Source organism: Cyprinodon tularosa, unplaced genomic scaffold (genome assembly GCF_016077235.1).
Source record: "Cyprinodon tularosa strain WSP-4 unplaced genomic scaffold, ASM1607723v1 ctg499, whole genome shotgun sequence".
Taxonomy (NCBI): domain Eukaryota; kingdom Metazoa; phylum Chordata; class Actinopteri; order Cyprinodontiformes; family Cyprinodontidae; genus Cyprinodon; species Cyprinodon tularosa.
This window is the reverse complement of record NW_024039228.1, coordinates 870,936-898,446: the sequence shown is the minus strand read 5'-3', so window position 1 is coordinate 898,446 and position 27,511 is coordinate 870,936. Positions and strand designations below refer to the sequence as shown.

General features: G+C 37.3%; 1 protein-coding gene across 1 annotated transcript; it reads left to right on the top strand.

The window, feature by feature from the left end:
- The first annotated feature begins 314 nt into the window (after positions 1-314).
- Positions 315-27,511, top strand: vps39 (VPS39 subunit of HOPS complex). The gene is made up of 24 exons (XM_038302729.1): positions 315-865; positions 3,225-3,290; positions 3,385-3,449; positions 4,243-4,285; positions 4,716-4,810; positions 7,629-7,727; positions 7,841-7,933; positions 8,166-8,349; positions 9,474-9,594; positions 10,168-10,288; positions 10,499-10,628; positions 10,853-10,995; positions 11,176-11,316; positions 12,321-12,462; positions 14,738-14,824; positions 15,645-15,718; positions 15,845-16,061; positions 17,906-18,034; positions 19,180-19,282; positions 19,520-19,565; positions 20,961-21,110; positions 21,295-21,429; positions 21,759-21,850; positions 26,394-27,511. The coding sequence occupies exons 1-24, from the start codon at positions 793-795 to the stop codon at positions 26,473-26,475; spliced, it is 2,631 nt and encodes an 876-aa protein (XP_038158657.1). The 5' UTR covers positions 315-792; the 3' UTR covers positions 26,476-27,511.

The following is a 27,511-nucleotide window of genomic DNA, read 5'->3' as shown; positions in this document are numbered from 1 at the left end:
AAATGGCATCAATAAATTGAGTTGATCCCCTAATAAACAAAACAGTATTGTCTGAAAACCACCTGACTTATGTCTTAGGCTTTAGGTATAACTATATCTTGGAGTTATGAAAAAGTGTATTTTTGCGATCTGCCATAATAGAAAAGAAGAAGAAGAAAACGTGTATCAATGGTTCAATATTTTGAACTCTGTATTACTGTTCATGTAATTAATTCAGTTCTTGTGAATGTAAGTACACCTTTAACGGGGGGAAATAAAGGCACTGCACCTTTAACTCGTTCCTCGTGAGTTCGGTCACGTGCCTGCCAAAGCCTCGCGCAGCTGTCAACATTGAGGAAGCAGCGAGAAGCAACAGTGGAAGTAGAAACTGTAGCTGCTGCCATTAATTATCTGTATCTGTTGTTAACTGTTTGTAGACACCTACGGTTACGGAAGAAGTTATAGAGAAAGTTAATGGTGACTTCTGCGCGCTTTATAATACATGAAGAGTGAAAGGGAACAATGTTTAGAACAGGTAGCTGTGGCTTGCTAACTTCTTAGCTAGCTTGCTAACAGTCAGCTGTTGTTATGGTTGGGGAGATAGCTAGCTAAAAAAAATTATAATAGAGTGTTGAGTTTTAAATTTGTTTAAATTACCAAACTTCATCGGACTGTTTATTTCCGCATCGACTTTGGACACATGGGACTGGCTGGTTGGTGTTTAATGGAGACCTAAAAGGCTGCATCACTCCGACAGGCTGCTGTAACTGATCCTGCAGAAGTATCTTGGGACTCAATCAGGACTGCTTCAAGATGCACGACGCTTATGAGCCAGTTAATATTTTGGAAAAGCTTCCCCTTCAGATCGACTGTCTTGCTGCTTGGGGTGAGTGGCTTTTTTCACATCTTCCTGTCGTTCATCGGTGGTTGTTTGTCCTTCAGCCTCAACTGTCCCCCAGGACAGTTTGCTCTCTGTGGTGGGGAGGGATGTGATACAGGGTGATACAGCAGGGATACACCATCTAGATAAGGGGAGGGTTATATACCTGAACATCTGAATATATATAAACAGTCCTTTGTACCATGGTTTGTTTTTTTGTTTTTTTTTGTATGTAAAAGCTCGATTTGACAAAACTAAAATATTTGTTGTCAACCTGCTCCAGCTGTTGTTATTCTGCTAAATTATTTAGGTTAATAACTCATATTTATCTAATCTGAATACTTTACTATTTATATAGGATTGGGAGATTTAGAGTTATAATCTTAGCACGATGGTTTTGAATTGCTATCAGGATAACTATAAAAGTGTTTAAAAAATGGACATTGTCTTTTTTTAAGTCTTTCTTATGTAACTTTATGGCTATTATTGTCTGCAACAGCAATCATAGCATCAAAATTATGAATACTTATCTTGAAAAATAAACCCTTATATTAAAATAAGCTTCTTCAGGGCTACATAAAGAAGTGTTTTACCTTACTAAACATTCCAGAGTCACTGCATTTAATCATATTCTTTTAAACTTCTTCAGTTTTTAAAATGTAAGTAATTCTAATTTATAGTTTAGTCGATAAATCAACAATAAGTGTAAACGATTTGATAAATGTCAGGTGAAATATCCTGCTATGTTTAGATGTTTCTGAAGATGTTGATACAATTTCCAAATATTCTTTATCCATATTCTGAGAACTCTGTTTTATGTGTTTTTATATGTCTTTCTTCATTTCCACTGTTTATTTTTTCTTAATCTCTCTGGTATATTTTCATCTAGATTCTGTCAGTTTTTCGAGGGGGCGAGGGTTTGAGAGGCATTTTATCCAATCTCTCTAGATGCTGGACAATTAATAGATAAACTCGATTAATCAATTTGTTTTTTAACGAAGATTCAAATTTTAGAATATCTGGATTTTTTTTCTTTATTCTTTTTAATTAATCCACTCTTTGGGCTTCCATAGCTCAGAGTAAGATGAGTTGCTCAGTTTTTGCTCTTAGATGTGTGTTTATAACTGATGAACTAGCTCTCTGTGTGATACCACGTGTTGCAAACATTTAGTTTGTTGTGGTTTCATTGTTTGTTCAAAAACACCATTAGTTAACAAGCAGGTTTCACAGCTTGAATTTTCTTCATCTTTAAATTAGGTCATCTTCAAACCATTAATCATCTTCATTATGAAACTTAAGTTAGTAAAAAAAAAGATTAATCGGTTGCTAAAAATCTAAGAATAGATTTTTAATCCCATCGCCCAGCCTTAGCTAAATCTATGTCTGTATGTATTTAATAAAAAGAAACAACTGTTTTCTGTTGATAAATGTTCTCTAAATAAGCAGCTAATTATAAAAATCAAGCTAAATCTAAAGAAAAACAAAACTCCTGAAATATAAACAAGACCTGGAATTGATAACTTTTTAGGCCTGTTCTCAGATTTCAGAAAGCAGAGATTTGGACTAAAATTATTAAATCCCTGGAGATTAAAGGAATAGTACACCCAAAACATGATTAGCCTTCATTTTCTACTCACCCCCCATGCTGAACAACACTCTGGAGTACTTTTTGATATCTCAAATGCATCTGGAGATCTGGGAGGCTTCTTGCTGTCTGCTGACATTCAAATAATGGAGGTCATTAAATACATACATACAGACATAGATTTAGCTAGTGTTACTTTTTGGTCAGGCGCCATGGATGCAGATTGTTAAAGCAGGTCACTTATTTCTACAAGGCTGTGTGCCCTCCTTACACCTTCTAACAATTGGATTTTGCTTCCTTCCTTCCTTCCTTCCTTCCTTCCTTCCTTCCTTCCTTCCTTCCTTCCTTCCTTCCTTCCTTCCTTCCTTCCTTCCTTCCTTCCTTCCTTCCTTCCTTCCTTCCTTCCTTCCTTCCTTCCTTCCTTCCTTCCTTCCTTCCTTCCTTTTAGCATTCTTAAAATAGATAAGTGTCTAAATAAGGAAAGAAAAAGCTCACAGTATGATTGAGAGGCTAATAAATTTAATGACCTTTACTGAATGGATCTAAATCTAGATCTAAATGGATCTAAATAAATACCTAAATCAAATGTTTTGAATATCTGGTTATAATTCAGTCCAGCTCTAAAGAGGTCTGCTAATGAACTGATATTTATTTCAGCAGTGCAGCAGAGATTCATTTAAAAATTGAAGAACACTGGTGCTGAAGGACTCGAGTTTGACACAAATCAAGGTAACTTCCTTTATCATGACAGTGTCTGACCCTCAGTGTTTGTCCCCACAGAAGATTGGCTGCTCGTTGGAACAAAACCAGGACATCTTCTTCTCTACCGGATCAAGAAGGATGCAGGTAAATCAGATTCAGGGATGAATTTTAATTTTGACTTGTCTTTTTTTTTTTTTACTGTTAATGAAGGGATTTTCTTTTTTTTCTTCCTCCTAAGGTTCCAACCGATTTGAAGTGACTTTGGAAAAATCCAATAAAAACTTCTCAAAGAAAATTCAGCAGGTAGGATATAGATGCAAGAATGAAGAAAAGAATGAATGAAGTTTTGACACATTAAACAAAATGTTCTACCTGTTAACCCCCCCCCCCCCCCCCCCCATGTTTTATATGATTAATTGGGTTTGTTAAATCACTTTTACTGGCAATAAGATTTTTTGAGAAGTAATAATTAAGTAAGTAATTTTTTCTTAAAATAAGTGCATTTGTTCTTGTATTGTGGAGGTAAGACATTTTGCCAATGGAAAAAGACAATTTACATATAAAATAAGAAAAAAAATCAATTACATTGTCTTACTTCAAGTGCATATTATCTAATTATCTTATTTTGAGAGTAAAAATACTCATTCCATTGGAAAATCTTCTTATTTACCTACTCACTTAAGGGTAAACACACTTAATTTAAGAAATGTTGACTTATTTCTAGATTGTTTTTTGCAGTGTGGCAGTAACCCTGCCACACAAAACAATTACAAATGTTCAGACTGCTATATGGCATACATCACTTCGCCCTTTCCCCATTCATTATAAAGACGGAAGTCATTGGGACAAAATTTCCATGAAAGACTGTATATTTGTGTAAATTTTGCAGGGTTAATATTCAGGCAATGCAGCAACCTCCTGCTGGGATCTACACCCATGTTTTCTGTGAAATTATCAAACATAAGATTATCTGTTTTAAGGCTCTTTAGAATTGCTTTAAAATCCGTTTTTATTTGGCGTTTTCCATTCAGTCTGGTACTAGAATTATAACCCAACATCTGCTGCTTTATTATTGTATTTTTTTCTCTTTCTGCAGCTATACGTTGTCTCTCAGTACAAAATTCTTGTCAGTCTTTTGGGTAAGTTTGGACATCCAATTTTTTATGTATTTAGAATTTTACCATCATATTTCTAAAAAGTTTGTTTTCTGTTCTCGTAGCTGTTTTTAAATGAAGAAAACAACAACATTTAAAATACGTTGAAGCCAGTTTTTGCAAGTCTACAGAATAGCTTTTCTCACTGTGACTGCTAGCTTTTTGATTCAGGGATGTTTCTTTCCACTTTCCATTATTTTCCATTGATGGACTCTGCACAGAGTTTATTTACTGACAAAGATTATATGTAATTTTTGGCTTAAACACAACATTAGTATATTTTTCTACAGTTTTGTCTTAATTGCTTATTCAGCAAATAGTTCTTCTGGTTAACGGTCATCCAAGTCTCCACAATGCATAGTTTTTAACCATCTAGTTCAGAAGATTCAACAAAAACGTCTTTTGTGTCTTCCAGAGAACAACATCCACGTCCATGACCTCTTGACCTTTCAGCAGATCACTGTGGTGTCTAAAGCCAAAGGGGCCACACTCATCGCATGCGACCTGCAGGTCAGTAAGTCTGTCTGTGGTTATAGAGCATTATTACTAAGACATGTAACTGTCCCACATTTCTTCCTTTGGTGAACGTATAAATTATAATAGCAAGAAGTCCTCCTCTGGCTTCTGAACATTTTTATTTTCTACACATTTGAGAAAATAACTGCTGTGATTATGATTGAGTTTTATTTTGGGGAGCATACCTTATGATCTTATATTTCTTAGATTGCTGTATACGCCCAAAGTTCTATAATTCTTAAAAAGACTTGAGTATCTAATAAACAGTAATAATAGATTCCTTGCTTTTTTATTTAATCTTTTATATAAATTTTGTGCATTTAATATAAAAACAAAGAAGAGAAAAATCCAAACAGAAGTTCATGCTGCCATTTTGACAGCCATAGACGGGCCTCTGAGGATGGATGTTTATAAACTTTACACAGCTTTGTTGTCATCTGATAGACGCACAGGCGTCAGCTAGTCTAGTTCCAACAAGTCTGTTTCTTGGAAAAGTTACCATAACACATGGTCATTTAGAGGTAACTAACTGATTTTTGCATGCATGCTATGAACTTTGTATGACATTACAAATACAACCTTAATGTATTTTTTTAGGATTGTATATGACAGATGTTTGGCATTCTGTAAAGGCATTAGAGTTTGTTTGTAGATATAATTTGTAAATTATAAAAACCAAGAAATGCACCCTGTTTAGAGGAAAAGCTAAAAGATGGCAGAAGATTAAGTCCCAAACTAAATAAATGTAAGAATCTAGAACAAACTTTTTTTTTTTTTTCCATTTGATCAAACTGAATCAACACTGATTTTGTTGTACAAGAAAAAGCTGGAGCAGCAATACCTGAAAAATGCTACAGCTGTGATTGCAGACTGTCACACGGACAAAGTGGGTTAAATACTAAAGCGAGACATGCTTTCTGAGCCTCATTCTTAAAAAAGTTTGACATGCTTCATATATGATTTTTCTTCTTTACAGTTTTTGAATGAGGTCTCGATTTGATACTCTACGTTTTCTATATGGATTTAAAATCTTTCGATATGTTTTCAGCCCTTCAAAGAAGTTGTTATATATTTTTGTTCTTCAATTTATGTTATTTTAAAGGAATATTAATCCATGAATGTTAGAGTTGCCAATTAGTTCTGACTGTGTGTAAAGTAGGAAGTTTTAGCTGTGCAATTTGTGAAGCATTTGTTCCAAGTGGGAACCTGAAAGCAGAAGCACTGGTGGGAAACTAGAGTTGGAAGCCAAATAAGCCAGACATTTCTTTAGATATTAGCTTCCCTATTTGTTTCCATATTTAAAAATAAATATTTTCATATGACTTATTGTTGCTCCTGCTGATCGTTTGTTTTCTAAATTTAAAGCAACCCTTTAGGTGCGTGCAAAAGCAGTTGAAATACAAAAACAATAAATGATATTTTTGTACAACTATTGATGTATATGTTTTTGTTTTTCAAGAAAAGATGGAGAAATGGTTGGACTGGTTCACATAAACTCGGTATCAGTTAGTATGCTGTCAAGAGTTCATCAGATTGACACTGGGGAATAAAAACTGTCTTTATTGTGGCTGTTTTTTGTAAATCGAGCTCTGTAACACCAACTGAAACCTTAAACAGTTTGAGGCAGGATGTTTGGGGTCTGCAGAGTGTTGGCTAAGCATTTCCTCACAATTCCTTTCTGCAAACGTTATTGGTCAGTGCTCTCTGGGCTGTCATAGTGGCCCTTCCCAGTCGAATGGCAGCTCAACTCCCAGTTAAATCTCCTCCAACATCCAGCCACTGGAGTGAACGTTCTTTAGATCTTAATGTCCACAAATCATGACACAAAGAATATTTTAGTACAAATATTGATGTTTAAAAAAGGAATTAAAAGAGACCAGACAAGGGCCTATAAAGGAAAGTGGCGAAATGTTGAATGGCTACTACTGTATGTAGTTTAGGTCAAACCACACAGTGACTGACAAACATAGGACATAGGGATGCCCTGATACCATATTAGCATCGGTATAAGCATCAGTAAAAAAAAGAAAATATCAGAATATATCGGCCTGCATCTAAAATCTCAGATATAAGCAAGCTGTTTGAAACACTCCACCTTTTTTTTCATCCATTAATTAATTAATAATAAATAGGTCAGTTCTCATGAATATTTGAGTAGAATCATTTCATCAAGACTTTTCTGACATTCGGCATTTGAAAATGTAATAAAAGTATACAAAAATATAATTTCTGGAATCAATCAACACTCAAAGCTCCAATATCTGTTGTATCTGAAATGAAAAAGTCCCTAACAGGACAGACTGAATGACAGCAGTATAGAGGATGACCAGCAGCTCCTGTGGAAGGTATCTAGTCTCGTCAGCTGCTGTCTCTGCTGGTTGAGAATGGGGAGAAGAGATCATGTCGAAGTCCACTAATATCTCTGCTTTTAGTGGATTAAAGTTGGTTCTGACTGCTCTAACAGATGTTATTTCTAAATGTTGGTGTTGTCTACAAACTTCAGGAGTTTTACAGAACGATCCACTAAGGGACAATCATTGGTGCTCAGCGAGGAAAGTGGAAAGAGAACACATCCCAGGGGAGCTCCATTTTCGATTCCAATTAAGGGCTTACATCCTTTTTAAATGCATTAGAATTTAACAGAGTAAAGTAGGTGACCACCAGCTAATATCAGCCACTTTGTTTTCCATTTAAAAACAGAAAAACTCATATGTAACATTTTTGTCCTATTATTTTTAATAAAATCTACTATAACGTCCACCATGATTTTTTTAAAGGTTCTAAGTGTTTTTTGTTTGTTTGTTACTTTCAGCAAACAAGTACAGGAGAGCAAAGCCTCAGAATGTGCGTGGCAGTGAAAAGGAAACTCCAGCTGTATTACTGGAAGGATAGAGAGTTTCATGAGCTGCAGGTAAATTATTTCAGGTTGATTATTTAGGTTTCACTCCATCCATTGACAGGACTGTGTTTTGCTTGTACTTTTGGGGAGATTTGCCATCTAATCATTTTGTTTCTGTGTCTCAGAGCGACTTGGGTGTGCCGGATATTCCAAAGTCCATGGCTTGGTGTGAAAACTCCATCTGTGTTGGTTTCAAACGGGACTATTACCTTATTCGGGTGTGTTTTACTGAGTATAGCCTCAGATATTTGCGTTGTTTGTGTTGGTGCAAGTGAAAGACATTCTTAGTGAAGTTAAAAAATGTTTTCAGACAAAGCTAAGCTAATAACTAAAAAATATGGTTTATTTGTCATATGTTCTTAAAATATTATCTTAATATATTTCTGAGCGCGATATGAATGGCTTTTACTTTTTTTTTTGACACATTGTGACCCTCTTTGCTGTTAACAGCTGGATGGGCGCGGCTCCATCAAGGAGCTCTTCCCCACTGGGAAACAGTTGGAGCCTCTGGTTGCCCCCCTGGCTGATGGAAAGGTGGCTGTTGGGCAGGATGACCTTACTGTGGTACTTAATGAAGAAGGAGTTTGCACCCAGAAGTGTGCCCTGAATTGGACAGACATCCCTATAGCCATGGGTAAGGAAAAGAAACAAAACTATTCCCCAACGCTTTGCTTAATTTTAATCAAAAGAGACAGACAGTACTTATTCCGTGTCAGACTTGCCAACAAGAAGTAGAAAACAAGGTGTTTTCCAGAATGTAGAAGCTGTGGCAACTTCACTTCCATGTAATGGTTTTTTTGTTTCATTTGACAGACATGAGGCCCTAAAAGAAAGCCTTTTATAACGTAATTATGTTGTATCTTAAAACCAAACCTAGAATTAAATACTCTAATAAAATAAATTAACATAATTACTGTTTTTAAATAATAATTCTCTACCTGTTAACATCCTGAAATCTGATGATTTAACATTAATAATCTTGCTTGTCAAAGTAAAATAAGCATCACAAGAGGCAATGGATAAGAGGTGGTTTGACACTACAATCATTTGGAGGCTCACAGTAGATTGTTTTCTGTTTGGGTTCAATGGATCCATATAATGTGCAGTGTTTTATGTCAGGGTAAAGATGACTTTAATTTTCATTGCTAAAGAGCGTGCCGCAGTTCAACCACAAACGTTCACATTTTTTATTGGGATTTTTATGCGCTACACCAACATGTAATGCAGGATTGAGAGACAGAGGGGAAAAAAGAGAAATTTTTCTATATATTACACATTAAGCACAGGTTTATGGTGAGAGGAGTTTCTCCAGTTGTTTTATTGCTGTTTGTCTCTCTTCTCACTGGAATCCAGAAGGAACAAGAGGAAATGAAGCCTCCCAGCACTGGTTCTATACAGCTTCCAATTTCCTCATCTTAATGCTGTCAACAGAATGCCGTTGGCAGGGAGAGGCGGATACTAACCAGAATATTTTCAATCTGTTGAAGTGGGCCATCCATTATCTGCTTCATCTACACACAAACCACTAAACTTTTACCCTTTTGCTGTAGATATATCAGCCTCAATAATTGTGATCCTCAGTCAAAACAGACTTTTTAATTTTTTTATTTTACACCCGATCCTTGGTGCTAAAAAAATGGTGACCAAAGCTATGTATTTCTGTTTAATACCTTGTTTAGTTCTGATTACTAACATTATCTTGATAACTATTGCCTTTTAAGTTAATATAAATAGATATAAAATAATTTGATCCCCCAGAGCACCAGCCTCCATACATCATTGCAGTCCTCCCGCGGTACGTGGAGATCCGGACCTTGGAGCCACGGCTGCTGGTGCAGAATGTGGAGCTGCAAAGGCCACGTTTCATCACATCAGCAGGGTGAGACGAAAAATACATCGATCAGACAAAACAAGAGAAATCAAGTTACAAATTGTAGGACAATCTCGCCTTTTTGATACTTTGGACCCAGCTCAATAAGTTATACATTTTTCCCTATTTCTTAAAAACGTTTTCAGTAGATTTGATTTAAGTTTGTTTTTTAAAATCATGGTAATAGAGTCATAAACCCTTTAAATATCTTCTGATAGATCTACAAGCTCCCATGCATGTTTTATTTTTTCCTAAATAAAAAAAACTCATCCTATCATTTCTTGTGGGGAGAGCTCACTGTCATACCTGAAGAAGTATAAAAAATAAAAATAAAAACTACAAAAGGTAGGAAAAAAAAAAAAATTCTCCCCAAAAAACATCCACCAAAAGGGGATTTTAATATTTGTTCTGTATTTATTTCAGTATTTTCTGTAAAATCTTTTGTTTGTATATCATTTATCTTTCGGGGATTTCATCTCTGTCCCTTCTTTAAATTACAGATGCTATTGGTCCATCTGTAGTGGAGAAGAGCAGCAGCATCGACGTCTAGGGGTTGCTAAAATAATTTCTCTTCCCTTACAGGCCAAATATTGTTTATGTCGCCAGCAACCATTTTGTTTGGCGCCTGGTTCCGGTGTCGATAGCCAGCCAGATCCGACAGCTTCTCCAGGACAAGCAGTTTGAGCTGGCGCTTCAGCTTGCAGTAAGCAGATCAAATTCTGGTGTTACCTTTTACTATAGCAGCATTGATTATTTATTTAAAAAGTTAAAGCTTAGTAATATTTTAACCGATTGTGAAAAGAGTTGATTAAGGGATCTTTGAATTTCCAGCGTTCTTTAAGCAGAAAACCAGATCAAATTTAAGGTTTGGTCACATTTCAGCTCCTCTTATGTGGTTTGTTTTCTCCTCCAGAAAATGAAGGATGATGCAGATGGTGACAAGAAGCAGCAGATTCATCACATCCAGAACCTTTACGCCTTCAACCTGTTTTGCCAGAAGAAATTTGATGACTCCATGCAGGTGTTTGCTAAACTTGGCACCGGTAGGCCTTCTCTTCATCATAATAGACAGCAGTGTTCACTGAATCATGTTTCTTGTTGCAAACAGTGTTGTATGTGCAAGGAGCTCACTTTTGTTTAACTAAAGAAACACAATCTTTCTCTAAGTGGCTGATGTTAAAATAGATTTTGCTATTGTATTGCATTGGTTGCTTTATATTGCCTTTAGACTTCTTATTTTATATTTATTTACTCTGTTTATCAAAAGATCCCACACATGTGATCGGACTTTACCCAGACCTACTCCCATCAGACTTCCGCAAACAGCTGCATTACCCAAACCCTCTGCCTACGCTGTCCGTCGCCGAGCTGGAGAAAGCTCATCTGGCCCTTATAGATTATCTTACCCAGGTGGGTGTTTATGACAAATAAAAAATATATATATATATTCTGAATATGTGAAAAACCTGAAGTCCTGAATTAAAGTTTTAAATGTTTATTTGGTAGTTCGGATCACATGAATTGTGCTAAATAAAAAAAAAAAAAAACAAAATAGTTGTTTGATAATGTTTTTTCTTCTTATCCTGACAGAAACGCAGCCACCTTGTTAAGCAGCTGAACGACTCTGACCCCTCCACCACGTCTCCACTCATGGAGGGCACACCGACCATTAAAAGCCGCAAAAAGCTCCTGCAGATCATTGACACCACGTTGCTGAAATGTTATCTGCATGTAAGGCCTCCAACTCTTTATTCTTCATAGATATTAGCACATTTAATACTCAGTGGATCTTACAGTGCTTTGCATAATGTTGCATATTATGACATTTGTGATGCATTATTTTGCGCACATAGATGTCCACAGTGTCAAGTATGTGACATGTCTTGACAGCCTTTAATTTTATATTCCTAAAGTTTCTGATCAGTTTCTCTTCTTTTGCTCATGATATTAAAAGATAATTAGCCACTCAGGTCTATCCCTGCCTTTTAGAGTTCAGTTGTACAAGTTGAACATGAATATTTTCGCAATCCACCACATTGGCAGGTGCACTTTGAAAATCTACCTGCTGACCAGCATCAAGGGCCCTGCTTAAAAAATGTATTCCCCATAGCATGCTGCTGCCCTCACCATGTTTCACTACCGTCATGTGTTGAGGGTGGTGTGCAGCCTTAGCTTTGATTAAGATGTGCCAAGATAACTCATCCAGCTCAATCTAAAAGCAGTTCTATCCCTTAACTTTATTCAAGGTTTTAAAGTAAAGGATAGATAAAGAAATCTCTCACTTAAAAATGTGGAAAATTTTGTTTTTTTTTAAATTAATAATTTGTAAATGGATAATTAAGTGTTAACATCATACAAATATATGTGCTATCCCAAATAATATTTTTACGTTTTTGACCGTTCTTCATTTTTCCCAGTACTTCCTTGTTCCTGTTTCAGCCTTTTCAAAAAGCCCTGCATCCAAATAAGTTAAGATTTGCTAAAAGAAAAGTTAATAATTTTGAACATTATTTCCTTTCTGTAGTGTTCAGTTATATTTAATTCATATCTTACACAATGTCCTAACCTTTTTGTAGACATTGTGTGAAGGTGGAAGATCCATCGCTAAGATAAAGTTGACGCTGTGTTAGGTCTGATTTAATAAAGTGGGTTAGATGTAACGCCCTAAACGATGAGAGTCTCCAACAGCAAAATAAAAATTAAATTCACAGTGTTTGTTAATCTGTTCTGTTCAGACAAACGTGGCCCTTGTCTCTCCTCTTCTTCGACTGGAGAACAACCACTGCCACATTGAGGAAAGCGAGTACGTCCTGAAGAAATCCCAAAAGTACAGCGAGCTCATCATTCTGTATGAAAAAAAGGGCTTACACCAGAAAGGTAAGCAGCTGCCAAGATCAAATCATGATCAAACTCGCACGTGTTGTGGTTTCGTACCACTGTTGAATTGTTTTTTGATATATAATCATGTATTAAGTACCTATGCCTGGTCAAGATTGTTTCCGACTGTGAATATTCTTCAGGTATATCATTAGATACTTATTTGGAAATGATAATGGGAACAAAGATGGGGAAAGTCGAGGTGGGTGGGGGAGAGGTGGAATGAGAAAATGGGGTGATTGACGAAAAGCTCTGCTGGAAGCCTCACACTAAACATGTCCGGTTTAAATTATCTAGACACATCACAATTCTTAGTAAATCTAAACGTTTTCAGGACCATAAAAAAATTACAAATCCTTTTTTTCACTTATTTTTGATCATACCTCACCTATTGTGTTAAAGTCCTGGGTAGCACCAACAGGACATCACTTAAACTGCAATGCAGCCTGCAGAAAAGATTAGACAGGATAATTCAGAAGGCTGGCTATTAAGGAAACTGTGTGTTTACACCTTGATCATTGTAATCAATCATTCATTTAAATCAGCCGGATTTTGTTTTTCTGTGATTCCTGTTATGCATCTGAAATTTTTTCAAATTATTTGGAGCCTTAGATGGTACCTGGGAAAACTATTCATCTTCTCTAATATTATACATTTATCTTTACAGAAATAATCAAGAACATATGTAAGCAACTTAAGATGAGTTGTATTGCACGTCTGATTTAATCAAAATAACCAAATGCAAAAAGTATTTCCACCTTTCAAGCTTTTTTTCATGTTGTTATCACATTTAAAACAGAATCTTATTTTTAAAAATAATTGTGTGATAAATCCACGACTCCATGGACAGATTCTCTCAGATCAGTTCCTCCCTCTAGTGTCTCCATGTACTGTACCTCTAAGCTTTTATTCTTATTAATGGAGGCCTGTCACCTTAGACCTTGTCTGTTACTGCGCTGTTGTGCTGGACTCCTTTTGCTTTTAGAAAGCAGATGAAGCGTTGCCCTTCAGTGAGATATTCAAAGCTTTTGATGTTGTCGTATTCAAGCCTTGGTTTGAGCGTCTTTCTCCCTGACCTGTCAGCTGTTTAACTTGGTCTTCATGATGCGTGTTTGCTACACATTCTCTCCAACACACCTTTGAGACCATCACAGAGGAGCTGCTTAGTTGTCTGAAATGAAATTAGAAAAGTTTGACCAAGTTTTCCAAAGTACAGGGAGTAGTAAAATGCAGTCCACATTTTTGCAAGGTTCTTTTTTGTAAAATCTAGAACCAATGCTTTTTTTTTTTTTTTCAAGAAGATTATTACTTCTCTTCAGTCACAATAACATCTAAACTAAAGGGAGTCAGGTCAGGCTCAGAAATTAAAAGTGTTTAAATGAGGGTGAGTGATGGTGTAAATATAAATATTCCTTCTTAAAACTCCTAAAAATTACCCCCAGAAAAAGTCTGGTTCCGGTTGTGAACAAAAGCTGAAATGGTTAACAGGTTTCCATTTCTTCAGAAGGATTTCAGTTTAAAAGAAACACGGCAGTTTGTTTTGGATCATAACCGAGCCTTTAATGAATAAAGAAACAAAGGATGGGACTGAAAATTCTGTTCTGTTGGGTCCCTTTGGCCCATTAAAGTCCAGGTCTTTAGCAATTGTTTAAACCACCCTTTATGTTTTCTGTATGGAAAGCTAAACTTTTTATCAGCCCATTTTTTTCTTTTATTGTTTAATTAAAGGAAAACTAATTTTCAATGGGAAAATTAATCTGATGTGAGTCAAGTGAAATATAACTGACGTCAGAGGCTGAGCTGTTTATGTGTTGCATTAAACTGCTGAATAGATCATTTTTTTCAGTTGACTTAAAGCATTGAATGTCAGGCTCTTTGTTTCTCTGAATTTGTCACCTGTCGTCTCGTTACCAGTTAGATGCTTGTAGCGAAGCAATGTCTGTGAGTCAGCTCAATAAAGCCACACAGTTCGTCTCAGAGGAGGTTTCCAGCTTGTGTTTGCGTCATCAGAGTCTTTAAACCCAGAGCAGTTCTGATTTCTCTGGTTTCGGCCCTTTCTGGATGTTGTAGCACAGCTGGTCCTAATTGGCCTGCTGGGATCTACGCTGATGTCACGCTGCCGAAGTTTGCCTCCTGATCCGTCTGCCAATTGAAAGCAGCTGCTCACAGCAACTGACAAACCCTTGTCCAGTTTAGATGCGTAATCATGTCTTTGCTCGTGCTGCTCTGCACCCTCCCCTCTTTCCCTCTCCTTACTTTGTTTGCTCTGTTTCAGCTTTGCAGGTTCTGTTGGACCAATCCACCAAGGCCAACTCTCCTCTGAAAGGCCATGAGCGAACCGTCCAGTACCTCCAGCGACTTGGTGAGAATCAGGAATCCTTTGCTTCTACAGTCATGGAGATAATTTATTAGGATTTGGTTTGACAGACATTGAAAACATGTTGCATCATTGAGAAGCAGAATGAAAATGAAATGCTTTTTAATTAGTCTTTTAAAGAACAATGTCTGACTGTAATTACAGCTTCAAATATTCACTCTCTGCCAACTTTGCACATCTAAACACTCACTTTGTTGCCTATTTTTTTATTAAGTGAATTTTGTTCCACTATTGCTACAGGCCAGGAACATGTTTTGTTACATTTGATTAAAAAAAGGAATCGAGATATGAAGCTTCCTTATATTATAAGCTTTTAAGATATCTATTTTTAGGAATTAGTTTTACTAATGCATTCCTCTCAAAAGGAGTTTTGTTGCTAACAGACCAGCAGACCAAAAGAAACACTCCTCGCTCCTCACTCCAGAGGAAAGCTCGCCCACAGAGGTGGAGAGAATCTTATCTGTAAAACACAATTTAAAAAAGAATTATTATAGTTCCTGTAGTCTTATTAGTACTTATGTGGCTTTTGTGGGAGGTCAGTTGCACTGGTATATATTTAGGGATATAAGATTCATGGTTGTTGAGTACAAAAGCACATTATTATTTATCAGAGCAGATCGAATCCCTATGACATACCTAGCTTGTGGCTGTAGTGTGACAAAATGTAAAATGAAGAGATGTATGAAACTTCTTGCACAGCACCAATCGTCTTGACAGTTTGAACTGAATAGTTTTATTTTTTTTTTATAAACTAATAACGACAAAGGTTAGAGTTTCCTAACCTGTAAACTTATTTTACTCACAGGAGCAGAGAATCTGGGCATAATCTTCGAGTTTTCCCCATGGGTGCTTAAGATCTGTCCAGAGGATGGCCTGAAGGTGGGAAGCAGATATTTTCTCTCTGATTTATGTGTCTCAGCTTCCTGTACTGCCGTGACAGGAAGGCACAGGCAATTTAAATAATCCCCTACTTAAACATCGACTTAATGTCTCCTCTTTGCTCAGATCTTTACTGAAGATCTGCCTGAGGTGGAGACTTTGCCTCGAGACAAAGTGCTTCAGTTCCTGAAGGAAGGCTTTGAGGAGCTGGCCATCCCGTATCTGGAGCACATCATCTACGAGTGGGATGAGAAGGGCCCGGAGTTCCACAACGTCCTGATTCAACTGTACCTGAGCAGGGTTCAAGGCCTGATGAAACAGTACCTCAACTCGCTGCCAGAAGGTGTGTTCAGATATTCCCACACCCTTTAGGGGGCTTTAAAGTAAAAAAAAACCTGCCAGGGTTATTTTTGCTTGTAATAATTGATGGTCTCGTTCTTTCGAGTTGTAAAAACAAAAGCGTAAATTTAGATTCACATTCACAGGAAAGTTTTTGCATACCATCAAACATTAAAAAAATATTTTATTCAAATAAACAAAACAGTGTAACCATAGTAGGTTAATCCCATGATGCATTTCTTTTAAGCATGAATAGATGGAAGGAGCCTCCATTTAGAAAGATTCCTCCCTGAAAATCAATATCAAATCTTTGAGTATTGACTGTTATGAATATTGATCAGACATATGTGACATATGCAGAGAACAAAAGTAAATAAAAAAGGTATTAGAAAAACTGATCCATTTATTATGAACCAAGAGGTTATAATAACTTTAAACAATAAAGGAATGAAGTGCAAGGCCCCGAGTTTATGCAAACGTTTTCTCAGCTCTGACAACAGGCTGAAACGAATAGTTCTTTTGTTCACCTGCTTCAATAATGTGTTTCGTAGTTATTTTTATCAAAGCATCATATTTTTTTGACAAAAAGAGGACAAACTGTGTTTACTTTGCATTCCCAGGGAAGATCTGAGCTCATTCTTAAAAAAACACCCTAATGTTTACTCTCATTTTATTCTTCTATATATCAGAATACGGTTTGAACCCTTTCGTTGTGCTAAACAAACATTGTATTTTCTTGTGTGTTTGTGATTTCTTTTCACAAACTGTCGCCCAGTTTCACTCTCCAGTGTGTCAATATCAGCGGCAACTCAGACAAAGTATCGAGGTGAACGAGAGCGTGGATGAACGGACTGATGGAACCCATTGAGGCAACTGCTATAAATAGTGGAAAACTCATTTTACATCTCAGGCTATCGTAGGAGAAATAAAAAGAATATATTTAACCTTTAAACATAAGAGTATTCTACAAATGAAAACATTTCAAAATGAAAATTTTGCTCATGACAAATTTTGTGCTTAGCTGCAAAGTCCAGTAATGTTTGCTCCAGTAAAGTAGCTTCGGCTACTTTGGTAGTAGAAGCTGTTAAAGCTGATTTATACTTCGAAACTAGGTCCATTGCGTAGGTGTCGCCTCCCCGCTCCATCCGCAGACACTCTACTGCACCTCTCCAAAATTGTAGATGACCGCAGAAAGGAGGCCTCTGATTGGTACGGCCATATCTAGACCCACAGCTAGTTTGTGATTGTCCCTCTTGCGTTGTGGCGAGGAATAACATAGCGCATATCAGGCTTCAAAATTGAGCATGAATCAAAAATGTCTGCATCATACCTGTGACAAGCTCACTTCGACACACTGGTGCAGGAGGATGACCAGCCCTTTACTGTTTGAGATGTTGTCTGTTGGGTAGAGATGCATGATCAGAATAAATGATGAAGATGAGTGCTGTAGCTTCCGTCAGCTTTTAGATGCAGGCTGATATAACCGTAAACTCTTTGTTCAGTTGATATCAGAAAGATTTTTTTTTAGTATCCATGTAGGACCAGGACATCCCTGACTGTGTGGTACAGTAAAATGTTCCTGTCTGAGTGATTGGCCTATAGCGTTGGTAAAGTGATTAATAATTGATTTTTATAACAAACATAATGATGTCATTTGATCTAATTTCAAAGTTACGCACCAAAAGGATAAAAGGAATATATTTTTTAATTCTTACAGACAGCATACTAAGATATACTAACAAAGATTAAGCAGGTTTGTCTCCAGTTTCAGAGTTTATAGACTGATAATTCACTCTACTATCCATCGTAGGGCGAATCATGCTAATGACATGTGCTTTGTTTATGTAGGGGTTCCTGCTGTTCCTGCTGGGCACGAAAAAGGTGAACTGGGAAGCTTCAGGAATAAGCTGCTGTCCTTCCTGGATATTTCTACCAGCTACGAACCTGGCAGACTCATCAGCGACTTTCCATTCGATGGTAAGAAGGGGTTTTAAAGCTCTCGCCTCCCAGGTTTACAAAAAATAGTTTTTACACAAATGGGGGGAATTTGGGAAAAATGGATTATAACCCTGCTGTAAAAACTTTATTCAACCCCGTTTTTTTCCTAACGGGCAGCTAAGTCTTCTTATGATAAATTTAACACGGCTGTAGCAGAGATGTTTACGAGTCATTTTTTGTAAGTCATAGTGAAGTCTGAAGTCTTGAGCAAAGTCCTTTGTATTTGACAGTCACAATGCAATGATGTGTCATGACATCTGCTAATTAGTTTCCATAGAAAGCTGCACTGTGATATATTATCTTAAACTGGGAAAAAAAATGGAAAATTTGTTTTCCAGATAAATGTTGCATCTTTTTCTTTACAAAGAAAAAAAACAGCAAACTATTTTCTGAACATGGATATTATTTAGATTAGAAACTAACCTTCCTGTATTTTGTTGCCACAGATGCTGCAGATTGTGGCTCCTTTATTTGCTCTTAGTGTGAAGTTTTTGTAGCCATAACATATTTAGAAAGGGTTGGACAGAAACAGGGGTGCGCACCCTCGCCTTCATGACTGATGGGATGCACAGGTGTGTGCGTGTGTCACATTGCATACGAAGGAGAAGAGAAAGGGCTCAGAAGAAAGAAATGACCAGATTGTATCTGTGAAGTTCATTTGCATCTTATGCATGCACAGCTAATCAAAAAATGTTTGGGCTTTTCTATACCATCCACCATCCCCTTAATCCTGAACCTGAGTTGTTCATGATCTGTTACAGTTCAGTACAGTAAAATTATTAGTTTAGATAAATCCATATTTTCTCTGAGATGATCTATGAGGAAATATTACAGACAGCAGATGCTGCATTCCATATAGCCTGTTGTTAAAGTGATACAACTTACATGTATGGTGCAGCTCTCTAAATTAGATTTTTTTTTCTGCTAAAAAAAAAAAACCTTAATCTGAAATTTATCTGACAAAACCTAGTTAATCCCTCTCTACATGTTTTCATCACTGATGATGAGATGAAGAGCCTTGATTTAATCTAAATGGAGGGACTTAATTTCTGTTTGATGTCATTTAGGACATTATATCCTGCAGGTTTTTTGCTGCATAACTGAACTTGTTTTCCATCTCTAAGGGTTGCTGGAGGAACGGGCTTTGCTCCTGGGTCGCATGGGTAAACACGAACAGGCGCTTTTCATATATGTTCACGTTCTCAACGACACCCACATGGCTGAAGAGTGAGTACTTGAACACCAGCAAACCCTTACACAACCTCACATGGTAACAGTAACCATCAGGTTGTCTGACTGATCTAAAGTGAGTTTGTTTCTTTGAATGATAAAAGCAGACAACTCCTCTGAACATCAAACATTCTGTGAAATGTTGCCAGCATGTTGGTTTTATTGATCAGGTTTTGATCCAGCTATTTGTTAGTCTCTGATTGAACTTTCATTTTTTTTGTTTTTACTATATAGATACTGTCACCGGCATTATAACAGTTCAGTGGAGGGAAATAAGGACGTAAGTACTATTTATTTATTTTTCTCTTTGTAGCGCTTTTTTCAATGCTACAAAGTTTGATCATAATAGCAGAAAAATTAGACATTTTCATAAAGGGCATAAATTTACAAAAAATGAATCAAAACTGTTTCTTAAGACATTGTGATGCATCAGGAGCAGGAGGAGAGAAGAGGAAGAAGGTCAGCAGAGGCAAGACAGAATATGTTTGTGAAGGAGGATGGAGCACCTGGGCTCAGTAATTCAGGCAGGGCTGGGCTACTGTGGAAGAGGCAGAGTTAACGATGTAGAGATTTTTGCTTGGATGGACAAGACTGAAAAGTAGGAGATCAGAGGAATGGATTAGGTTGGGCGGTCTGGAGATTAATTTTGCCAGGTTCAGATAGTTTATAGGAGGCAGGATGTCTGCTGTTCCTAAATTAGAGTTCTGATTCTGGTTCCTGAATTTTAGAAATTTTGTTTGTCTGTTTTTTAAACTCAGTCATAAAAGAGATGGTGAACTTTCTCTTTAGTTTGGAAAAAATAAATGATGTTTGAGTAAACTGGAGTTTTTGGTCTAATAGTTTCATTTTAATTGGCCTCATTTCATTATATTTTATTCTGTTTGAAAGCGCCATGAATGGACCAGAGTTCTATTCTGATCCGTACCTTATATTCAGGTGTTAATACCAGTGAACTGCTGGTCCGACCAAACGTCCAGACTAGGGCTGAAACAACTAATCGGATTAATCGTTATTAATTGATTATTGAGATAATCGTCAACTAATTTATAGTGAGACTTTAAACATGCCTTAAGCTGACAGAGCAGTAATTATACCAAAATTGTAAAAAAAAAAAAAAAAAAAATCGACAATCTTTATTGTCTGCAAAATGCTCTATCCATAACTCATCAAGTGGAAAAGTTTCATCTGGTTTAGTTTTGTAAAAAGTCTTCGTTAAGACACCTTTGGCTATCAGATTATTAATCGATTTGCAAAATAATAGTTAGTTTCAACTCTAGTTCAGACTATGTCTTTCTTTTTGAGGGAGACGGAGTTTGCTTCCATATGGACCCTGATCCAGCTCTGTTCTTTAATTTGAACAGACAAACAAAGATAAAGTCCCATGAAGGTCCAGATTGAAGGACTTTCCTGCTGTAAATGTACCTGGTATTGTAATTCTCATAATTAAACCAGTGTTTTTATTTATCCCTGTTGATTTCAGAGGTTTAAACTGATGAGCCTCTGTTCTCGGCTCATCCTCCCTGTTATCCGCTGAAAGTTCTGCTCTCTCCAACTTTCTTAATGCTTGATTGATCTGAAAGTCAAACGTCTGTCCCTGTGTGTGTCATTTATTCATTGTCATTACGTCCAACCTAAATGAGATCTGACTGCAGGGAAGAATTAACTGCTGTTGCAGGTTTATCTGTCCTTGCTGCGGATGTACCTCTCCCCCCCTGACTCTCACTACCTGGGGCCCATTACGATGGAGCTCACTGAGCCTAAGGCAAACCTGCAGGCAGCCCTGCAGGTCCTGGAGCTGCACCACAGCAAGCTGAACACCTCCAAGGTGACCACTTCTTTGACATTTTGCACTTTTAAACTTAAAATTTGTTTCTGAATCATTGCTATGAATAAAAGACAAGGGTTGAGGAACAATTTCTGCTCTGATGAGACAAAATTAATGTATCAGAGCTGATGTATCCAAAATCATTTTTTAAACAAGTTTTTCTGTGGTGATTATGTCTTTCTAGGCTATTAATCTGCTCCCAGCAAACACTCAGATCCGGGAGATAAGGGTGTTTCTTGAGAGCGTCCTGGAGGAGAAGGCCCAGATGAAGCGCTGTAATCAGGTGTTGAAGAGTCTCCTGCAGGCCGAGTTCCTCCGGGTGAGTTCTGGGGTCGGTTATTTCCACACAAAGGGACAGCATGATGCCTCAGTGGCTCCCATGCAGAGGGAAATCCCAAAGGGACATGTATGCAGCATTTGATGCATTCCCTTCAAAACCAAATGATACAGACCATTTAGGGGATTAATGAGGATACTAAAACATTATTAGGACAGTAGGGCTGTGGTTTGGAACTTAACTAGTCCTCAACCTCAGTAACTAGTGGATGACTGCATTTGAAAGATTTAAATTGTTCTTTTTTTAGGCATGCAGATGACTGTGGTTAGAAAATTTTTTATTTAAAGCTATTTATTTGTGTTTTATTTCAGGTGCAAGAGGAACGAATCTTCCATCAGCAGGTTAAATGTGTAATAACAGAAGAAAAAACCTGCAGAGTCTGCAAGAAGAAGATAGGAAACAGGTACAGCAATCTCTCATACAAGACATGGCTTATATTTCATTACGAGTAGGAAAATGGATACCTTTTTTTATCGATATAAAATCATAATCTGTTTTTTTTTTTTTTCCTAAATCTTAATTGTTTATATCTGCTGTACAGCACCTTGCAAAAGGCTTAATGGCTCTTGACTTTATCATATTTTTCTTGCAGGAAAAAAACTTCAGTCTGTTTTAATCATAGACCAACAAGAAGTGATGTGTTGTGCAATTATTCTTATGATATAAGAATAATTTATATTTATTAATTATTATTATACCTGGAAGTCATGATAAAAAAAAATAAAAATCATCCATTACTTATAGATATGTTATTTGCACAAGAGAATTGTAATTAGCATTTGATGATTAGAACTATTTGGATCGTCGGTTAACAATCATTTATTCAGCCAGTAAATGTGGCCGTTGTGCAATTATTCTTATGATAAATGATAAAACCTCTAATAAATGTTAATTTTAATTTATAACTGCAGTTGGTTTTATTAATCATTAAAGGTGAATTCTGAATTCCGGTTATTAACACTTTTAGCCCATTTTCTGTAGTGTCCAGGAAGAAAACGAATGATCGACACCAAAATTTTGACAACTGGTCCTGTCTCTGCTTTTTGGCTCATGCAGAATCCCCCCCTGGCTGCTTCAGAATGGCTTCCATAGTGCATGTCCGATAATGTCCTTAAAACAACCTTAAACGTTCTTTTTTTAAAATATGCTACTCACCGGGTCGTCAGCGCTGTTCAATGACATTCCAAAAAAAGTTTCGTGAAGAAAAAACCGTTCCTGTCTTGTTTTATTTAGCATTTTGTAAATCCCAGAACTATTTTTTCCGATACATCACAACCGCTTATAAACTTCCGCTTCCCGTTTGAATCTGAAGCGTTGCACACTCCAGACCACTAGTTGGCGACAATGTCTCTATACTTTGGGAATGTATATGAATATGTCCTCCTCAAGAATCCACCTTTCGTATTCCATTTTCAGACTTTTTTAAAGTGTTTAACAGAGACGTTAGCACCTCGACGTCGGAGTACACAGATTGAAGCAGAAACACTTGGGCCTTGCGAAAAGACTACAACTACAGTTGTGGTCAAAAGTGTACCTACACTTGTAAAAAATCATAATGTTATGGCTGTCTTGAGTCTTCAATAAGTTCTACAACTCTTATTTTTCTGTGATAGAGTGATCGGAACACATACATGTTTGTCACAAAAAAACAGTCATAAAATTTGGTTCTTTCATAAATTTATTATGGGTCTGCTGAAAAATGTCACCAAATCTGCTGGGTCAAAAATATACATACAGCAACATTAGTATTTGGTTACATGTCCCTTGGCCATTTTCACGGCAACTAGGCGCTTTTGGTAGCCATCCACAAGGTCCTGGCAAGCTTCAGGTCGAATGTTTGACCACTCTTCTTGACAGAATTGGTGCAGTTCAGCTAAATGTGATGGTTTTCTTGCATGAACCTGTTTCTTTAGCACTGTCCACATGTTCTCAATGGGGTTTAAGTCAGGACTTTGGGAAGGCCATTCTAAAACCTTAATTCTAGCCTGGTTTAGCCATTCCTTTACCACTTTTGATGTGTGTTTTGGGTCATTGTCTTGTTGGAACACCCAACTGCGCCCAAGACCCAACCTTCGGGCTGATGGTTTTAAGTTTTCCTGCAGACTTTGGGGGTAATCCTCCTTCTTCATTATCCCATTTACTTTCTGCAAAGAACCAGTTCCACTGGCAGCAAAACATCCCCAGAGCATAATACTACCACCACCATGCTTGACAGTAGGCATGGTGTTCCTGGGATTAAAGGCCTCACCTTTTCTCCTCCAAACATATTGCTGGGTGTTGTGGCCAAACAGCTCAATTTTTGTTTCGTCTGACCAGAGAACTTTCCTCCAGAAGGTTTTATCTTTGTCCATGTGATCAGCAGCAAACTTCAGCCGAGTCTTAAGGTGCCTTTTCTGGAGCAAGGGCTTCTTTCTTGCACGGCAGCCTCTCAGTCCATGCCGATGTAAAACACGCTTGACTGTGGAGACTGACACCTGTGTTCCATCAGCTTCCAAATCCTTGCAGACCTGCTTCTTGGTGATTCTTGGTTGACTCTTGACCATCCTGACCAATCTCCTCTCGGCAGCATGTGATAGCTTGCGTTTTCTTCCTGATCGTGGCAGTGACACAACTGTTCCATGCACTTTATACTTGCGTATAACTTGCTCTTGGGACCTGTAGCTGCTTTGAAATGGCTCCAAGTGACTTCCCTGACTTGTTCAAGTCAATAATTCGCTTTTTCAGATCCACACTGAGTTCCTTTGACTTTCCCATTGTAGCTTTTGTAGCTGAGTCTAATCACTGGGTCAAATGAGCCCTATTTAAATGGGCTCATGAGAAGTCAACAGCTGTAGTCAATCAGAATCACTTAGAAGAAGTGAAGAGGCCATGACATGAAGCTAATTTGATTGACACAACTCGCTACATCACCAAAGTTGACAAATTTTGTTGCTGTGTGTATATTTTTGACCCAGCAGATTTGGTGACATTTTCAGCAGACCCATAATAAATTTATGAAAGAACCAAATTTTAAGACTGTTTTTTGTGACAAACATGTATGTGTTCCGATCACTCTATCACAGAAAAATAAGAGTTGTAGAACTTATTGAAGACTCAAGACAGCCATAACATTATGATTTTTTACAAGTGTAGGTACACTTTTGACCACAACTGTAAGTGTAAACAGGCCCCATTTCCGTTTCCGGTGGCGGAGGGATATTGACTATTCCAACAGAACTCAATGGGATTTACAAAATGCTAAATAAAACACTACAGGAACGTTTTTTCTTTACGAAACTTTTTTTGGAACGTCATTGAACAGCGCTGACGACCCGGTGAGTAGCATATTTTAAAAAAAGAACGTTTAAGGTTGTTTTAAGGACATTATCGGACATGCTCTATGCTAGCCATTCTGAAGCAGCCAGGGGGGGATTCTGCATGAGCCAAAAAGCAGAGACAGGACCAATTGTCAAAATTTTGGTGTCGTTCATTCGATTTCATCCTGGACACTACAGAAAATGGGCTAAAAGTGTTAAAAACCGGAATTCTCCTTTAAGTAATCCACCATAAATTCTCAAACTGCCTCAAAAGGGTTGTTTCAAGCAATAGCTTTTAGAAACAGATTGTTTATATAAACCAATAAGGTACCACTTTATGCTAAAATGTATTAAAAGTAATACTTTCCCTATTACAAGCAAATATTCAATTTAATCCTTAGCTAAAACACACAAACTACAAAGAGAATAAAACAAAAATGGTGTCAGTGCAAATGAGGAATCTTGATAACAGAGGCCTCTAGACAATGTGCTCTCTGCAGAAATCCTCTACTTCCAGAAATCAAGGCAGCGCGTTTGTTTCCTGTTTGCTTCTATGCACTGAACTGATTAATCCAGGTGTGCCTGACCTCAGTAACCATGGGCAGACACACCTGGATTAATCAGGTCATCCAGTAATGAAAGACAGGAAACAAAGGAGCTGCATTGAGTTCAGGAAGTAGTGGAGTTGTGCATAGAGCCCATTAAGCAATTAATCAAGTTTTAGTTTAATTTCAGCACTGACCAATCATCAATCAGAGCAGCATCAGGTATGAAATAAAAACAGCTTTGGATGAAACCTGGAAGAAAGATGGGAGTACAGCAGCTTCTAGCTTCAGGATGCTAAAACCTGTCAACACAATGAGCCATAAATCACACAGGGTCAGAGCGGTGGGGTTGCAGCCAAAGAGGAGCTAGCAGATGTTCTTGGTGGGCAGCTAGAAGCACCTGGCCATAGAAGGAATGGGAAAGGGAAAGAAAATGTCTGCTGGGATATGTTAGTTAAAGTCTGTTTATATATAGCTAGAATGCATTGTTTGCAAACATAAGCTTGCTGTCTACACCACTGGTCTAGAACTGGGTAGATTAACCATTTAAAGAGTAACAGGACATAGCTGTGAAGGATTAGAGTTTGAAACCAATGGTCCAGACCCTTCATTTACCACCACCTTGGACAAATTTAGTGGTAGCATCATGCTGTGGGCTTGCTGTTTTTTCAATAATAAAAGGGGCGCTGGTCTAAGCTGACAGTGAGACAGATGATGCTAAATACAGACCAAATTCCTGCAGAAAACCTGCTGCATAAGAGCATGTTCAGTGTTAGAATGGCCAAGTCAAAGCTCAGACATAAATCCATTAGGAATCCATGACCGTCTCTGTCCATGTTATCTGACTTAGCTTGATTTATTCTCTAAAGAAAAATGAAAAAGCTAATGACACCCCAAAAGGAATCCAAATTTTTATTTAAAAATGAAAAAAATTATTAACTTTTTCCTTCCACCTTAGACAAAATGCGTATATAATAAATTATGTTTTTCGTTCTGTTACATGTGAAAAAACCTTGATGCTTTATGTCAATCTAATGCTTCTTACTGGAACAGATGATGATGATGATGATGCTACTAAATCTTCGTTCTTGTGGTTCTCTTTCAGTGCATTTGCCAGGTATCCTAATGGCGTGGTTGTGCATTATTTCTGCTGCAAAGATCGCAGCGTCTGCCCCACTGAGCAGTAAGAGCCGCTTCACACTGGGCCTGATAAACCCCCACCTTCTCCTCCACCCTTTGGACTCGGACATGTTGGAAGGACTAATATAAATAAAGTATTGATTTATTTTTGGCCTGAGACATCTCAGAGCAGAGCAGGGCCACAGTTTGAGCCTTTCTCTCGGTACACATGAAGAAACATTCGGAAAGACTCTCAAGAGGAAGAGAGAGGTCGATGCAGACAATCCAAAACGTGCTTCTGAAACACTGTAAAGGATTTGTTGCCTTACAGGCATGATTATTGACAGCTGGGATGACGGAGATTTGTGCTGAGTATCTCTGATTATCACAGACTGGGCTTTTTTGGTTAGTTCCCTAGAGACCATTGATATGCCATACTGAGAGCTACAGTACTGTTAAAACGCCTTCTGTGACTCTGAAGATTGTACCTGTGTGAAACAAGATGTCACTCATGACTTTCTGTTAGAGTATAACCAACTTTGTTGTTTCCCTAGAACATATCAGTTTTTGTCATTTAATATAATTTACAATTAGTTTTTTCCCACCTAATCTATACCCAAATTAACCAATTGTTTTTTATTTTATTCAATTTAATCAGTTCAATTGTGGGTTGAGGAATAGAGTTTATCACCATCACTGGTCTGCCTTTGTTAGTTGGGATCTGTTACAGTAAATATATTTACCATAGGTTTGGACTGTTTACACAAAACCTAAAAGAAATAACATCACCAAGGCTTATTAATCAGTTTTAAAACTGTAGCAGTATTCACTTCAACACCTTTTTATCATTTTTTATTTCCAACTTTAACTGGAAGCTTGAATTTTTGTGTTTTCTCTCACTAAGAGAGAAAATGTTAGTCCTGCACTTTAAATTGATTCTATGATTTTTTTTTTTTTATACTGCAATTATACTAAACCTAAGAGGAAGGGTAGATGTTTGAAGGCAATATTGTTCTGAAATGTGTCTGTTTGCTGTTTCTCTAGTGAGAAGTTCAAGAAGCAGAGATGTTTTCTTTACTAAAAATTAAAAAAGCATGCAGCGTT

Excerpts from the sequence above, each read along its gene's own strand:
- vps39 (XM_038302729.1), top strand. The coding sequence starts at position 793 with ATGCACGACGCTTATGAGCCAGTTAATATTTTGGAAAAGCTTCCCCTT. Across the intron at positions 3,291-3,384 it reads CCGGATCAAGAAGGATGCAG|GTTCCAACCGATTTGAAGTG; the intron begins GTAAATCAGATT and ends CTTCCTCCTAAG. Across the intron at positions 3,450-4,242 it reads TCTCAAAGAAAATTCAGCAG|CTATACGTTGTCTCTCAGTA; the intron begins GTAGGATATAGA and ends CTCTTTCTGCAG.